Raw genomic sequence first — 15,190 nt, 5'->3', positions numbered from 1 at the left:
AGAGACAGCGAAGAAGGTTGAGATGTTAGAAGCGAAGCTAACTCCGTCTCTGACTGTCTGCAGGTTGGAGAGTGCAGCCAGTCCTCCAGTTTCATCACTCACCTGGACTGGACGCTGGACAGCAAGATCCTGCAGACCAACGACGGAGCTGGAGACCGCTTCTTCTACCGGATGCCCCGTGAGTCTCTGGGGTCGTAGGTCAAACCTGAAGCTGGGCTGATTCTGCTCATTCTCACCATCTTTTTATTCTTGGCCTCCGCCTGAGTAGCTTTGCATGATTTAGAGCTCAGAATAATCCTTCTTCATCTTACACTGGGCCTACAAAACCTAAACCAACATTGAAAGCGTTAAAGTGACAAAGTGAAATAAAACCAGCAGAAATAAACTGAGTTTAAAGTGAACCCTGTGACGCCGACTCCATGCTCTCGTATATGCTGTCGTGCTGTTTTTGCAGAATGCTGATGTTTAAAAAAAAGTTGGAGCCATGTCAGCATCCATTCTTTTTAATATCGCTGGTTTAGCTGACTCTGTGTTTTCATATTTAATCGGCCTCTGAGGACCGAGTGGGCGCTGGAGACGTCCGTCTGCTCTGCAGGTAGCGCTCGTCTGCAGAAGCTGGAGCTCTCCTGCTCATTCCCACCTCCTGAACACCACCAGGGCAGCTGTGGATGATTTACATCCATCTTCTTCCGCTTGTCTGGGGCCGGGTTGCGGGGGCAGCAGCCTAAGCAGAGAAGCCCAGACCTCGCTCTCCCCAGCCACCTCCTCATTTTAAAGAATCAATCGATCAAACTTGAGACGCTTCTCTGAATTACAGGATAACAATAATAATAATCTCAATTCTTAATCAGATATTAAAATATAAACACTAAAGTCACGTACGTGTATTTACAGTCTACATATTTTAAGAATAAAGACAATAATTGTTGTCAAAATCTATGTTTTTATAATATTTAAGAAATTAAATGATGTTGTTTAATATTGATGATCAGAGCGATGTGCTCTTCTAAGTGTGGGATCTAAACGCAGCTCATTGTCAGGATCCTGGACGCATCGTGATAAAAGAGACACGAGGACGAGCTTCAAGAAAGCTCTGAAAACAGTAATAAGAAGCTTTAACGTCTTTGTTCTCATGATGAAGATATTCGTCACTATTTTGGGTCCCACTAAAAAAACAAAGCCTGTTACATCCCTGTGAGGCCTCAGAGTTTAATGAGCTGCTGTATAAATAAACTCTGCTTATTTCAGCCTCTTTTATTTCACTTTAATGCGTCTCTGATGTTTTACTAACTTTGGACTCTCGAGCCTCATTATCGAGATCGGACCATCAAAAAATCTCTTTTTTCTCACAGTTTACTGGAGACTTCCTGTTAACGCAGTACTCTGAGGACAGTTTCACTACCTGCAGCGTGCTCATTACTGACAGCTCAGTGCAGGGCCGTGGCTCATGGGGGCCCGAGGGGGCTCCGCCTCCTGCAAGTCGTCTTATTTTGTTTGTTCCCGGTACGACACTCCGGGTATCCGCTGGGTGCAGAGGTCACGACCAACAGCATCACACGTGTGACCAGGTGACACAGCAGCCTGATGAAGGTCTTATCTTTAAGCGCAGGTCGACATGTTAGCGTTAGCGAGCATCAGTGCTTAGCGCCTAGCCTCACAGCCTTCAGTGGGAGCGTTTGGTTCTGCAAATACTTTCAATGATTTATTGAAATGTGCAAACACACGTGTAAATACATGTAAATACAGTGTATATGATAAAAACCTGCTGACGTCACCACTGACTGACGTGACCATGATGTTGATCCATCAGACCTGATGCTCTGGTCTTCTTGTCTCAGACCGCGGCCTTTCCTCCTGTTCACCGACACATTTGTGATGAGGCTTCGGTGAACAGCAGAGGATCAGCTGAAGGACCCGTGTTGGGTCTTTGCTGGACATGATGTTCATCTGCTGTAGACGGTTTTAGACCCTTGAAGGATTCGCTGCACACCTGCTGAGACACACCAAGTTTCCACCGTGTTGATGCAAAACTACAGTTTTATGTCAAGCTGTGTTATCTAACGAAGTGTGTGACAGGCTGCTGCTAACAAAGAGCCTAAAGACATTTAAAACGGGTTCTTTGCAGAGTCGAACAGATTCCTGACGTCTGTGCAGCTGTCAGTAAACTCTCAGACAGCAAAGCTGCACAGCCTGTATCGACACTGGCATCTCAGAATTGCACAAAATGCTTCAGTCAGACTAAAAACAAACATTTAATGATTCTGTCAGAAGTTAAAAGGCTTTTTTAGCTCGTTGCAGGTCTCCACAGAGGGAGGAGCACGCACCGGAGCGCAGGAGGCTGTCCTGGTTGAGTCCTGCTCCTTCAGCCTGTCTCCTGCACATATTCATGCCTGCGAAGGACAAGCTGCAACACTTAAATTCAAAACACGCAGAAACCCGCGGAGAGAAACGCCGCCGGCAGCGACGCAGATATGAATCTGCACCGTGAACACGTTTCTCTATCTGCTTCTGTCGGCGCGGCGGCGTCGATAAAATCTGTGGCGCTGCTGTGTATCACTTACGTCAGCACAGAGATCAGCCGCGGCGCCCTAAACTATGGAAATGAGTTTTATTCTTCGGTCGTCACTGCCGTCTTCTTCTTCTTGTCCTCCCGCAGTGGGGAAGCTGGTCAATAAGGAGGAGGTCAAAGGTCAGCGCTGGGCCTCCTGGAGTGGCGTGCTGGGCTCAGAGGTCAGCGGCATCTGGCCTAAATACTCAGCCCAGACCGAGATCAATGCCGTGGACGCCAACCCCTCCGCCGCCGTGCTCATCACCGGAGACGACCTCGGCCTCGTGAAGCTCTTCCGCTTCCCCTGCGTGAGGAAAGGTCTCCGTCTCCTCCGTCTCTCCGCTCCACGCCTTCTTTCCTCTGCTTCTTTCCTTTCATAACAAACCTGTGTTTCCTCCAAGGAGCCAAGTTTAAGAAGTACATCGGCCACTCGGCCCACGTCACCAACGTCCGCTGGTCACATGACCTGCAGTGGGTGCTGACCACAGGTGGGGCCGACCACGCCCTCTTCCAGTGGAGGTTTCTGCCGGAGTCGGTCATGAACGGAGGCCCGGACGTCAACATCCAAGGTACCCGTGAGTAACGGAGGAATCCAGCCCGCACACGCTCGCTGGAAACACCAGCCTGGGACAAACGTGAGCTTTTAGAGATTAGATCCAGCTCGGCCATCCAAGCTGCACTGGGGTCCCAGCAGGCCGTGGATAGGCTGTCGTAGTCCCACACAGACCTACAGGTAGTCAGTGGGTTCATATGTAAGAGCTTATTTATCTAAAGATTTAAATCACACGCACAGTCACCTCAAGGTGCTTTACACTGTAACACAGAGGAACACCAACAGTCACACGATCTGAAAAAATGCTTTTTAGCAGGAAGAGAAACATGCAGAAGAAGTGTGTGTTTTAAATATAATAATAATGATAATGATAAAGCATGTACAGATATCTATGCATTATGCAGGTAAAGCCAATACTTTTATATTTTATTTATGAGCATGTGAAAAACCAAAAAGTAAAATAAAAGAGATTAAAAAACATTAGAAGCAAAGTAGAAGCCTGTGATTGTGACTCTGGTGTCTTTGGTATTGTCTCCTCTTCAGACAGTCACGGAGACTCCAACAGCGAGGAGTCGGACAGCGACGTGTCTGACGTCCCGGAGCTCGACTCTGACATCGAGCAGGAGACGCAGATTCACTACGACAGACCGGTACGACCTGCGCGGCGGCGGCTGGTCGGGGGCCTCAGGTGCTCCACGCTGGCCCCGCCGAGCGGCTGTGAATGTTTCTGCTGCGGCGCCCGCTTCAGTGCGTCCGCCTCGCTCTCATTCCCATCAGCCTGCAGGGCTCAGTGTAGTTTCCATGGTGATCATGAAACACGCCTTATCTCCTCTGCCAGACGCTGCCTGGCACACGTCCCTGTGACTGCTGTTTGCAGGGCGCCGCCAGCGTTGCAACAATATGCTGCTTGTAGATAGAGCTGAGTGTGTGTGTGTTTGTGTTTAGACTTGGTCTCTGGCTCAAAAGCTTAATTAGCTCGAGCCTGAAAAAGTGGATTATTAAAATTCCCACGCTCAGCCTGCCCGGCTTCCTTCCCTGTCCCCTTCCCTCACATAATCCCTGCTTCCTTCTCTCCTCCCTTTTCCTAAACACCTCCTCTTTCAGTTTTTCCTTCTCATCTCCACGTTTTTGCTCCTTCCCGCCCTCTGCTTCTGGTTTCAGCCCTCTTGGAGGCATGACTCTTCCATGTGTAGTTTCAGTCGATCTGGCACCGCCCACAGCTCGTAGCCATAGCTGAGGACGAGAGATCGACGCTTTGATTTCATGCTCGGCTCTCTCTCCGCCTCCATCCATCATTCACACCTGTCCATCTCCTGCTCCACCCGCCGCTCGCTGCTGAACACGGAGGGTCGAAGACCTTCTGCACAAACCGCACTTTCCCGACCAGGACCTCTTTGTTCCTCTTAGATGCTAATAGATATCTTGTTGCCAATAATAATCGTTTTTCTTGTTGATGGGCTGTTTACACTGGAAACATTCGTCTCTCACAGACTGTTGATAAATGGTCAGACTCTCAAACACCAGCGAACAGATGTGTCTGAGCCGAGGCTGCTGGCTCGCTCACCTGCTTTATTTCATACTGGCATGAACATAATAACTGAACATCAGCATTAAGTGCTGTTTATTAAGCAGTAAGTGCAGAGAGGTTTCAGTGCTCTCCTTTAGATTAAAATAAAAGTCAATAACTGAATTCAAGGAGCTGTTTGGCTTTGATTTATTGTCTCTGGAGGTGAAGTCGAAGCAACCGAATCGTCTCCGGTCACAGTTAAACGCTCAGCCGCCGTGACTCTGCAGCGTTTTGTAAATGAAAGCAAAGGGAAAGTGGAGCGCCGCCAGTCCCAAACCTCCAGGGAGCAAAGCCGGTCCCTGCGAAAGTCTCAAACACGCCGACTCGACCTCGGCACATAAAGAGCAGGTGCAGTCTGTGTGCTGAGGGTGGAGGCACTGCAGTCTGCAGCTCAGCAGGCCAGCGTGTGGACAGCAGATCTACCACTTCCTGTCCTCCAAAGCCTCCACACACAGCACTGACTGCAGCTTTGCAGCACTAACACATGCAGTCGTCACAAAGCTGAACGCTTTTACCGCCGTCGCAGGTTGAACGCTCTGCTCAGCGATGTGCTTATTTACAGGGCTATTCTTGGTGCGCTCCCATCTCACTGACCCACATCTATCAGAGAAGTGTGGGCAGGTATCGGTCCTTATCTTTGGAGACTTGTTATTTCTTCTTCCTCTGAAGCTCGGACTGAGTTTGAGAAAAAAGGCGTTGGGGTTCGCAGCTCCATCCGCCTGCAATCAGCTGCAAAATCAATGAAATGTTTGGTAAATGTGCTGAAGGTGAGCTGGTTACTGCAGGCTGCACGTGTTGTTCCTGAGCATCGCAGCTCCTGCAGAAGCTTCTGATTCTTTGTCTCACCTGCACCTGCTGCCTCACTTTGTTTTGCTGCTGATTGAACAGATTTCATCCGGGATGTTTTTATCCGTCGCCGGTGTTCCTGGGTAAATAAAGATTAGGTTTCGGGATAATCAGCATGGCTGTATACGATTCTCTTCATAAGAAGTGAAAATCACCCTGAATCTGAAATCTGTTCATTGCATGTGTACGTTGAGGTGTTTTGAGCTTCTGATCCTCTGCAGCAGCAGCAGCAGTGTTGGGCGTTCATGCTCTCCAGAGGAAGAACCCTTTCAGTGTAAATGTCTGTTTCCTGTCTGGATTACCTCCACGTGAGCGTTGGAGCATGTTTGCTGTCTGCGCAGGTGTATAAGGAGGACCTGCCTCAGCTGCGACAGCAGAGCAGAGAGAAGAAGCAGCAGGTTGGATCTCTGAAGAGGCAGAAAGGACCGGACCAAGGCCTGCGACTGCAGTTTGTTCACGGGTAACTCAGCCGGCCTGTGGTCGTTGTAACATGCAAGCTTTATGTCATTAAAGGTCACACGTGGGGCGTGTTTTTACTGCGGTTGAGTGATATTAGATATTATTATAACGGTGTTGTGTTAAAATCTCGTACACACCGCTGAGCATAATCATCGTTTATCCTCTACAAGACATTAAAATAAGAAACCACACAGACACGTTTCTGTGGGTGTAACAGAGAGACAACACTGCCACCATCAGGTCAAACTGCAAACAGCATCAGCCAAAGATGTGCATGATCACACGTGTGTGTCTGTGCAATACTAAAAAATGATTTCTCTGTGCAGTTACCGTGGCTACGACTGCAGGAACAACCTGTTTTACACGCAGGGCGGGGAGGTGTTGTACCACGTAGCAGCGGTGGGCGTGGTCTACAACCGTCAGCTGCATAGCCAGCGCTTCTACCTGGGCCACGACGATGACATCCTGAGCCTCAGCATCCACCCGCTGAAGGACTACGCCGCCACGGGACAGGTGAGGCAAACACGGGACCGACGGTCACGTGGTCGTCTGGACTGTGATGGATGATGCTGTGTTTAAGGCTACAATCGAATGTTGAACAGAAAGATACTTTAGCATTTAAAGCAGGGGTGTCGAACTCCAACCCTCGAGGGCCGGTGTCCTGCAGGTTTGAGATCTCATCCTGGGTCAACACACCTGAATCACATGATGAGTTCATTCCCAGGTCTCTGGAGAACTTCAGTGCATGTTGAGGAGGTCATTTAGCCATTTAAATCAGCTGTGTTGGATCAAGGACACATCTGAAACCTGCAGGACACCGGCCCTCGAGGCCTGGAGTTCAACACCTGTGGTGTAAACGGACCTGGAAGGTCTCTGGGCTGTGACTTAAAGACAGTTTATCCAATACCGATTATGGTATTTTTTTTATCCAAATAAATACCATAATCGGTATTTATTTGGATAAAGTTGAGTTTTGTTGATCATGCTCCACGTTTCCAAATCTGCACATTTGGAGTGCCGCAAGGATTGATTTTAGGGCCTCTGTTATTTAGCTTGTATATTACTGACCTCACACTGGGCTGTGAGGATGTTCAAATTCTCCTGTGTGCAGATGACAGTCGTCTGTGGCCACAAAGCTTTGTGTACACGGTCCCTGCGACCCTGACATGGATTGATATATGGATGGATGGATGGATGGATGCATGAATGGATGGATGGATGGATGGATGGATGGATGGATGAATGGATGGATGGATGCATGGATTGATAGATGGATGGATGAATGGATGGATGGATGAATGCATGAATGGATGCATGGATGAATGGATGGATGCATGGATGGATGAGTGGATGGATGCATGGATGGATGGATGGATGAGTGGATGGATGGATTGATGGATGGATGCATGGATGGATGCATGGATGGATGGATGAGTGGATGGATGAATGAATGGATGGATTGATAGATGGATGCATGGATGGATGGATGAGTGGATGGATGCATGGATGGATGGATGGATGCATGGATGGATGATGGATGGATGGATGGATTGATAGATGGATGCATGGATGGATGGATGCATGGATGGATGGATGAGTGGATGGATGCGTGGATGGATGGATGGATGGATGGATGGATGGATTGATAGATGGATGCATGGATGGAAGCATGGGTGGATGGATGCATGGATGGATGGATGGATGAGTGGATGGATATTTGGATGGATGGATGGATGGATGGATTGATAGATGGATGCATGGATGGATGGATGGATTGATAAATGGATGCATGGATGGATGCATGGATGGATGGATGGATGCATGGATGGATGGATGAGTGGATGGATGCATGGATGGATGATGAATGGATGGATGGATTGATAGATGGATGTATGCATGGATGCATGGGTGGATGCATGGATGGACGCATGGATGGATGGATGAGTGGATGGATGCATGGATGGATGGATGATTGATAGATGGATGCATGGATGGATGGATGCATGGATTGATAGATGGATGGATGGATGAGTGGATGAATGGATGGATTGATAGATGGATGCATGGATGGATGAGTGGATGGATGGATGGATGAGTGGATGGATGCATGGATGGACGCATGGATGCATGGATGAATGGATGATTGATAGATGGATGGATGGATGCATGGATTGATGGATGGACGCGTGGATGGATGCATGGATGGATGGATGAGTGGATGGATGCACGGATGGATGGATGAGTGGATGGATGCATGGATGGATGATGAATGGATGGATGGATGGATTGATAGATGGATGTATGCATGGATGTATGTATGCATGGATGGATGCATGCATGGATGGAGTGATGGATGGATGCATAGATGGATGCATGGATGGACGCATGGATGGATGGATGAGTGGATGGATGCACGGATGAATGAATGGATGGATTGATAGATGGATGTATGCATGGATGTATGTATGCATGGATGGATGCATGCATGGATGGAGTGATGGATGGATGCATAGATGGATGCATGGATGGATGCATGGATGATTGATAGATGGATGCATGGATGGATGGATGCATGGATTGATAGATGGATGAATGGATGGATGGATGCATGGATGGATGGACGCATGGATGGATGCATGGATGGATGGATGAGTGGATGGATGCACGGATGAATGAATGGATGGATTGATAGATGGATGCATGGATGGATGAGTGGATGGATGGATGGATGAGTGGATGGATGCATGGATGGATGATGGATGGATGGATGGATGGATGGATGGATTGATAGATGGATGTATGCATGGATGGATGTATGCATGGATGGATGCATGGATGGACGCATGGATGGATGGATGAGTGGATGGATGCATGGATGGATGGATGATTGATAGATGGATGGATGGATGGATTGATAGATGGATGAATGGATGGATGAGTGGATGGATGGATGGATGGATGAGTGGATGGATGGATGAGTGGATGGATGCATGGATGGATGGATGATTGATAGATGGATGCATGGATTGATAGATGGATGAATGGATGGATGGATGAGTGGATGGATGCATGGATGGATGGACGCATGGATGGATGCATCGATGGATGGATGAGTGGATGGATGCATGGATCAATGAATGGATGGATTGATAGATGGATGCATGGATGGATGAGTGGATGGATGCATGGATGGATGGATGCATGGATTGATAGATGGATGGATGGATGAGTGGATGGATGGATGGATGGATGGATGAGTGGATGGATGCATGGATGGATGGATGCATCGATGGATGGATGAGTGGATGGATGCATGGATGAATGAATGGATGGATTGATAGATGGATGCATGGATGGATGAGTGGATGGATGCATGGATGGATGGATGCATGGATTGATAGATGGATGGATGGATGAGTGGATGGATGGATGGATGGATGGATGGATGGATGGATGAGTGGATGGATGCATGGATGGATGAGTGGATGGATGCATGGATGGATGGATGCATGGATTGATAGATGGATGGATGGATGGATGAGTGGATGGGCTTGTCTGATTGTCTATTTTTTATCATTTTAAGGTGGATATTGGATAAGCAGTACTTCTCCAGTTTTATGGACTGCATACTGCACCGTGTAGGTTTGTTTGGACACTCCGAGTTGCCGTGACTATTATTAATCGGCTTTGATCAGCTTATCTGTTGTTTCATGTTTTGCTATTTAAAACTTGTTGTTCTGCAGGTGTTGCAGGAGCTTTAGTTTCTTCAGACCGTCTGCACCTTCGTCTGCTCTGCCACAAACCTTTCGCTGTTTCTTCTTAACGTCGCATTTAATGTTGGTGCTGTGCAGGTGGGGAGGGACCCGGCCGTCCACGTGTGGGACATCCAGACTCTGAAGTGCCTCTCTCTGCTCAAAGGCTTTCATCAGAGAGGAGTGTGTGCGCTGGACTTCTCAGGTGTGTGTGTGTATATGAGCACGTACACACTGTGTATAAGGATGGATGGCAGCACCGTGATTGATAAAATCCTGCTTTAAAGACTTAAAGAACTGAGCGTCTTCACCATGTTGGTAAAACCAGGGGTGATGGACGAGGGCGGAGCAGCTGTCTGGTCCTTTGTGACTATTATGGAGACATAATTTACAAAATAAACAGGACAAATTAGAGTGAACGTCTCGCACTTCAGTCCACCTTTTATAGGCACAGTGCATTAGAGATCCACAGGACACGACACATTCCCACCTCACTGGAAACATCAAAACTTGATTAAAAGCATTAAAATAAAGGTAAATGACAATGTGACATTAAGAAAACGAGCCTGAGAGTTCACAGATACTAAAACGGTCAACATCGTATGAAACAAAGTCGTCTCTGGAGGCGTTCACGACATTTTTGTGTCTGCAAAAGATTTCGACGTCACTGCAAACTGTGGTCGACACGACTGAAAAACTGTGGGTGTGTTTTACACGCCAGCTTATTTTAAAGCTTTGATTGGACTCACAGTAAACAGCTGATCTGTGTTTCCTCTCACAGCTGATGGGAAGAGTCTGGTTTCGGTGGGAATCGATGATGGACATTCGATCGTCGTCTGGGACTGGAAGAGAGGAGAGAAGCTCGCCACTGCCCGGTACTCGCCTGTCTGCTGCTGACCTTAACGTTTACCTGCACAGAGCTGCAGCTGACAGTTACTGACTGTCCGTCTTCTCTCAGGGGTCACAAGGACAAGATCTTCGTGGTGAAGTGTAATCCCATGGTCACGGACAAACTGGTCACTGTGGGAATCAAACACATCAAGTTCTGGCAGCTTGCAGGTAAAACTGCAGCGTCGATGTTTCACTTTGTCGTTTAGCTTTTATCCCACAGCCGCTCGCCATAACTGGCACCAGTTTAAGCAGGTGAGCCGGCCCCGTACAGGCGTTACAGGTGTGAGGTTTTACCCTGGCAGTCTGTGGGGACTGACTGGAGCCCCTGCTGGACACTAGAGGAGCTGCTGCAGGGTGCTGTAGGTCACAGTGTGACGGAGCACTTCCCCTCTGTCCTCCAGGTGGCGGTTTGACCTTCAAGCGCGGCGCTTTTAGGAGCATCGGCCGGCCGGAGACCATGATGTCAGTGTGCTACGGCCGCACTGAGGCGCTGGTGTTCTCCGGAACCGCCACCGGAGACGTTTACATCTGGAAGGAGCCGCTGCTGCTGAAAACGGTGAAGGCCCACGACGGGCCGGTGTTCGCCACGTTCTCCCTGGACAAGGTGAGGAGGGCAGACCTGAACCCCACCCACGGCCTCTGTGAGGTATTTAAACTCAGTGACATCTGCTTGTCTGCAGGGCTTTGTGACGGGTGGGAAGGACGGCGTGGTGGAGCTGTGGGACGACATGTTTGATCGCTGCCTGAAAACCTACGCCATCAAGAGAGCAGCGCTGTCCCCGGGGTCGAAAGGTGCTTAGATTCAGTCACGATTACAGCTCCACCTTATCGTTTAAGGTGGACTGACTGTGCCCTGATCCCACCAATCAGAGTCTGAGATTCTGTTTGGACACGCAGCTCAAAGCACGCGAGAGCGGCGTGACGGCTGATGATGTCATCAGTTTTTAAAGACTCTGATGGCTGAGCTGATGTTTACAAAGATAAACAATAAGCAAACGTTTGATGCTGAAACGTGATCGTGGTGTAAACTCAGCCAGATGTTAAACATCTGCATGCTGTGTCACTACGAGCCTCAGCCAGTGGGTTTGCTGCCTGTACCAGGCTCACCTGTGGCGTCTCCTGACAGGTGAGACTCAAACCCACTGACCGCTTCATGTTTTCAGTTTTTCTCCTAACAACACAGAGATGCTCTGTAACTCGGTGGAGTTTCATATGTAACCTGTGGAGCAGAACCTCTTCTGTCCAACGCTGCCATCATGTGGACGTGCAGCTGAAACTGCAAAAATATCCAGGTTTGGAAAAGAGAGCAGTTACTGGAAAGAACCGCCTTTAGTCCAGGCTGCTCAGCCGATCACAGAGACGATTACAGAGAGACAGTAATTAAGCCAACCCGATCGCCCAGGACACAGGGAGATCTTTTTGATTTTGCTTTAATCATTTCGGCAGCTTCATCTTTATAAAAAGGAAACGAGGCAGACTAGAGAAACTCAGACCGAAAAACAACTACAGAGAGACTTTACAGCAGAAACAGAGACCAGAAAAGACGATACAGAGATGTGTGTGTGTGCAGGACTGTTGCTGGAGGACAACCCGTCCATCAGGGCCATCACCCTGGGTCACGGTCACATCCTGGTGGGAACCAAAAACGGAGAAGTTCTGGAGATTGACAAGACCGGACCCATGACCCTGCTGGTGCAGGTGGGAATACTGTGTGTGTGTGTGTGTGTGTGTGTGTGTGTGTGTGCGTGCACCTGTTTCCATGGTGAGGGGACGTCTGGTGCCTGTGGACCTGATTTCAATTCAATTCAGTTTTATTTATACAGCATGAAATCACAACAACAGTCGCCTCAAACTCTTTATATTGTAAGGCAGACCCTACAATAACACATACAGAGAAAAACCCAACAATCATGTAACCCCGTATGAGCAGCACTTTGGCGACAGTGGGAAGGAAAAACTCCCTTTTAACAGGAAGAAACCTCCGGCAGAACCAGGCTCAGGGAGGGGCGGGGCCATCTGCTGTGATTGGTTGGGGAGAGAGAAGGAAGACAGGATAAAGACATGCTGTGGAAGAGAGACAGAGGTTAATAACAGATATGATTCAATGCAGAGAGGTCTGTTAATACATAGTGAGTGAGGAAGGTGACTGGAAAGGAAAAACTCAATGCATCATGGGAATCCCCGGCAGCCTACGTCTATTGCAGCATAACTAAGGGAGGATTCAGGGTCACCTGGTCCAGCCCTAACTATATGCTTTAGCAAAAAGGAAAGTTTGAAGCCTAATCTTGAAAGTAGAGATAGTGTCTGTCTCCTGAATCCAAACTGGAAGCTGGTTCCACAGAAGAGGGGCCTGAAAACTGAAGGCTCTGCCTCCCATTCTACTTTTAAATACTCTAGGAACAACAAGTAGGCCTGCAGAGCGAGAGCAAAGTGCTCTAATAGGGTGATATGGTACTACAAGGTCATTAAGATAAGATGGGGCCTGATTATTTAAGACCTTGTATGTGAGGAGCAGGATTTTGAATTCTGGATTTAACAGGAAGCCAACAGGAGAAATCTGCTCTGTCTTTCTAGTCCCTGTCAGGACTCTTGCTGCAGCATTTTGGATCAGCTGAAGGCTTTTCAGGGAGTTTTTAGGACTTCCTGATAATAATGAATTACAGTCGTCCAGCCTGGAAGTAATAAATGCATGAACTAGTTTTTCAGCGTCACTCTGAGACAGGATATTTCTAACTTTAGAGATGTTGCACAAATGGAAGAAAGCAGTCTTACATATTTGTTTAATATGTGCGTTGAAGGACATGTCCTGGTCAAACATGACTCCAAGGTTCCTCACAGTGTTACTGGAGGCCAAGGTAATGCCATCTCCTGTCATGTGTCTCCTGTTCCTGCTGCACGTTCACATCATCATGGTAATATTGTGTGTGTGTGTGTGTGTGTGTGTGTGTGTGTGTGTGTGTGTGTGTGTGTGTGTGTAGGGTCACATGGAGGGCGAGGTTTGGGGTTTGGCCCCCCACCCCCTCCTCCCCGTCTGCGCCACCGTCAGCGATGACAAAACGCTGCGGCTGTGGGAGACGTCAGCCAATCACCGCATGGTGGCCGTCCGCAAGCTGAAGAGAGGTCAGAGTAACGGGACGGGCGTCCGCTTTTACTAATGTCCCTGAACGCGTCACAGCTCCAGATTGCCAGTAATCGGATACTTGGTGCGTGTTGCAGGCGGTCGCTGCTGCGCCTTTTCTCCTGACGGGAAAGCGTTGGCGGTCGGTCTGAGCGACGGCGGCGTGCTGGTGGTGAACGCAGACACGCTGGAGGACCTGCTGAGCTTCCACCATCGGCGTGACGCCATTTCTGATATCCGCTTTTCCCCAGGTACACACACACACACACACACACACACACACACACACACACACACACACACAGTCATTTACTGCAGATGTTTCATTCTGTGCACTTTGAAATCAGCTGTTAAGCTAACACGTGTCTGCCTGGACTGTGAGACACCCTGGAGAACGCACCAGGCCACGGTGCTAACCGCTGATGTGTTTCCTCCTCCTTCGCTGGTGGCAGCGATGAGCTGAAACATCTGCAGCCGTTGGCTCTTATATCACATGCCGCCTGCTTTTTTATCAACGGTTCCCTTTGACGAACACATCAGGAGAAGCTTTACAGAACCCCCCCAGATGAACACAGCTCTTTGTTGAGGTGTTGCCAGGTCAGGCAGGTAGATATGGAGGGTGAAAATAACCAGCCACAGTTTCCTGTCCTGACTTCTGTCTTACAAAAAGAGGAGGATCAGTCAGAACACCACCTTCCTGCACACACGCTGCGAGGTTTTATAAAGACGGCTGTCGTGTTTGTAAATGTGTGAGCTTCGCTGTGCACATGAACTGTTGTAACTTAAAGGCAGAGCCATGAACGTGCCGATTTGCTGTGATCTGATCTTTTGTGGGTCATGTGACAGACTGTGTGTGTTCCGGGTGTTCGTGCTCTCAGACTCAGGTAAATACCTGGCGGTGGCGTCACACGACAGCTTCGTGGACATCTACAACGTGCTGAGCAGCAAGAGAGTCGGCATCTGTAAAGGAGCGTCCAGTTACATCACGCACATCGACTGGGACGCCCGAGGTAGCACACGGCTCTCTCTCTCTCTCCCATCCGAGTCGCTCTCACACCTGCACACACCTGACAACAGCAGTGCTTGTTAAATCATAATTTCACACTTTAGATGCTGCCCTCCGCCCAGCAGGGGGCGCTGTTTAACAGAGTAAAGGCCTCAGAGTAAACGCTGGGCCTCTGGAGACGAGCGTCCTCCGGTTTTTCCCGCTCGGTGAGCAGCCGGCGAGTGTTTGCGGACATGTTGGCGTCTTCTGTGCGAACTGTGCTGCTGTCTGCTACCAACCAAAACAACCACGCTCAGGTTATTGGTCCATATTTCCATAGCAACCAGAGGTTATCAGGGGTCACCGACCCGTCCCTAATGTGACTGAGGACTAAGTTAAAGGGTAAATGCTAATTTTGAATGATGCACAGAGAGTCTGCGAGCAGACGGCGAGATCTGCGAGCGCGTTCAG

General features: G+C 48.8%; 1 protein-coding gene across 3 annotated transcripts in view; it reads left to right on the top strand.

Moving 5' to 3' along the window:
- LOC146560651 (echinoderm microtubule-associated protein-like 6) overlaps positions 1-15,190 on the top strand; it is a 68,619-nt gene that overhangs the window by 39,067 nt on the left and 14,362 nt on the right. For all 3 annotated transcript variants that reach the window (XM_085296061.1, XM_085296060.1, XM_085296062.1), the window contains 15 exons: positions 64-178; positions 2,657-2,866; positions 2,950-3,117; positions 3,645-3,751; positions 5,856-5,974; positions 6,300-6,486; positions 9,825-9,930; positions 10,507-10,600; positions 10,684-10,784; positions 11,018-11,220; positions 11,297-11,408; positions 12,187-12,314; positions 13,595-13,736; positions 13,833-13,985; positions 14,613-14,744. In XM_085296061.1, the coding sequence (XP_085152187.1) occupies positions 64-178; positions 2,657-2,866; positions 2,950-3,117; positions 3,645-3,751; positions 5,856-5,974; positions 6,300-6,486; positions 9,825-9,930; positions 10,507-10,600; positions 10,684-10,784; positions 11,018-11,220; positions 11,297-11,408; positions 12,187-12,314; positions 13,595-13,736; positions 13,833-13,985; positions 14,613-14,744 (2,077 nt within the window). The remainder of the gene's footprint in view (positions 1-63; positions 179-2,656; positions 2,867-2,949; positions 3,118-3,644; positions 3,752-5,855; positions 5,975-6,299; positions 6,487-9,824; positions 9,931-10,506; positions 10,601-10,683; positions 10,785-11,017; positions 11,221-11,296; positions 11,409-12,186; positions 12,315-13,594; positions 13,737-13,832; positions 13,986-14,612; positions 14,745-15,190) is intronic.

Source organism: Mchenga conophoros, linkage group LG13, assembly GCF_057382185.1.
Source record: "Mchenga conophoros isolate Kocher_MC1m ecotype Shallow Benthic linkage group LG13, M_conophoros_male_GT1.1, whole genome shotgun sequence".
Taxonomy (NCBI): domain Eukaryota; kingdom Metazoa; phylum Chordata; class Actinopteri; order Cichliformes; family Cichlidae; genus Mchenga; species Mchenga conophoros.
Note: the sequence above shows the minus strand (reverse complement) of the source record. Positions and strands in the feature narration are given on the sequence as shown.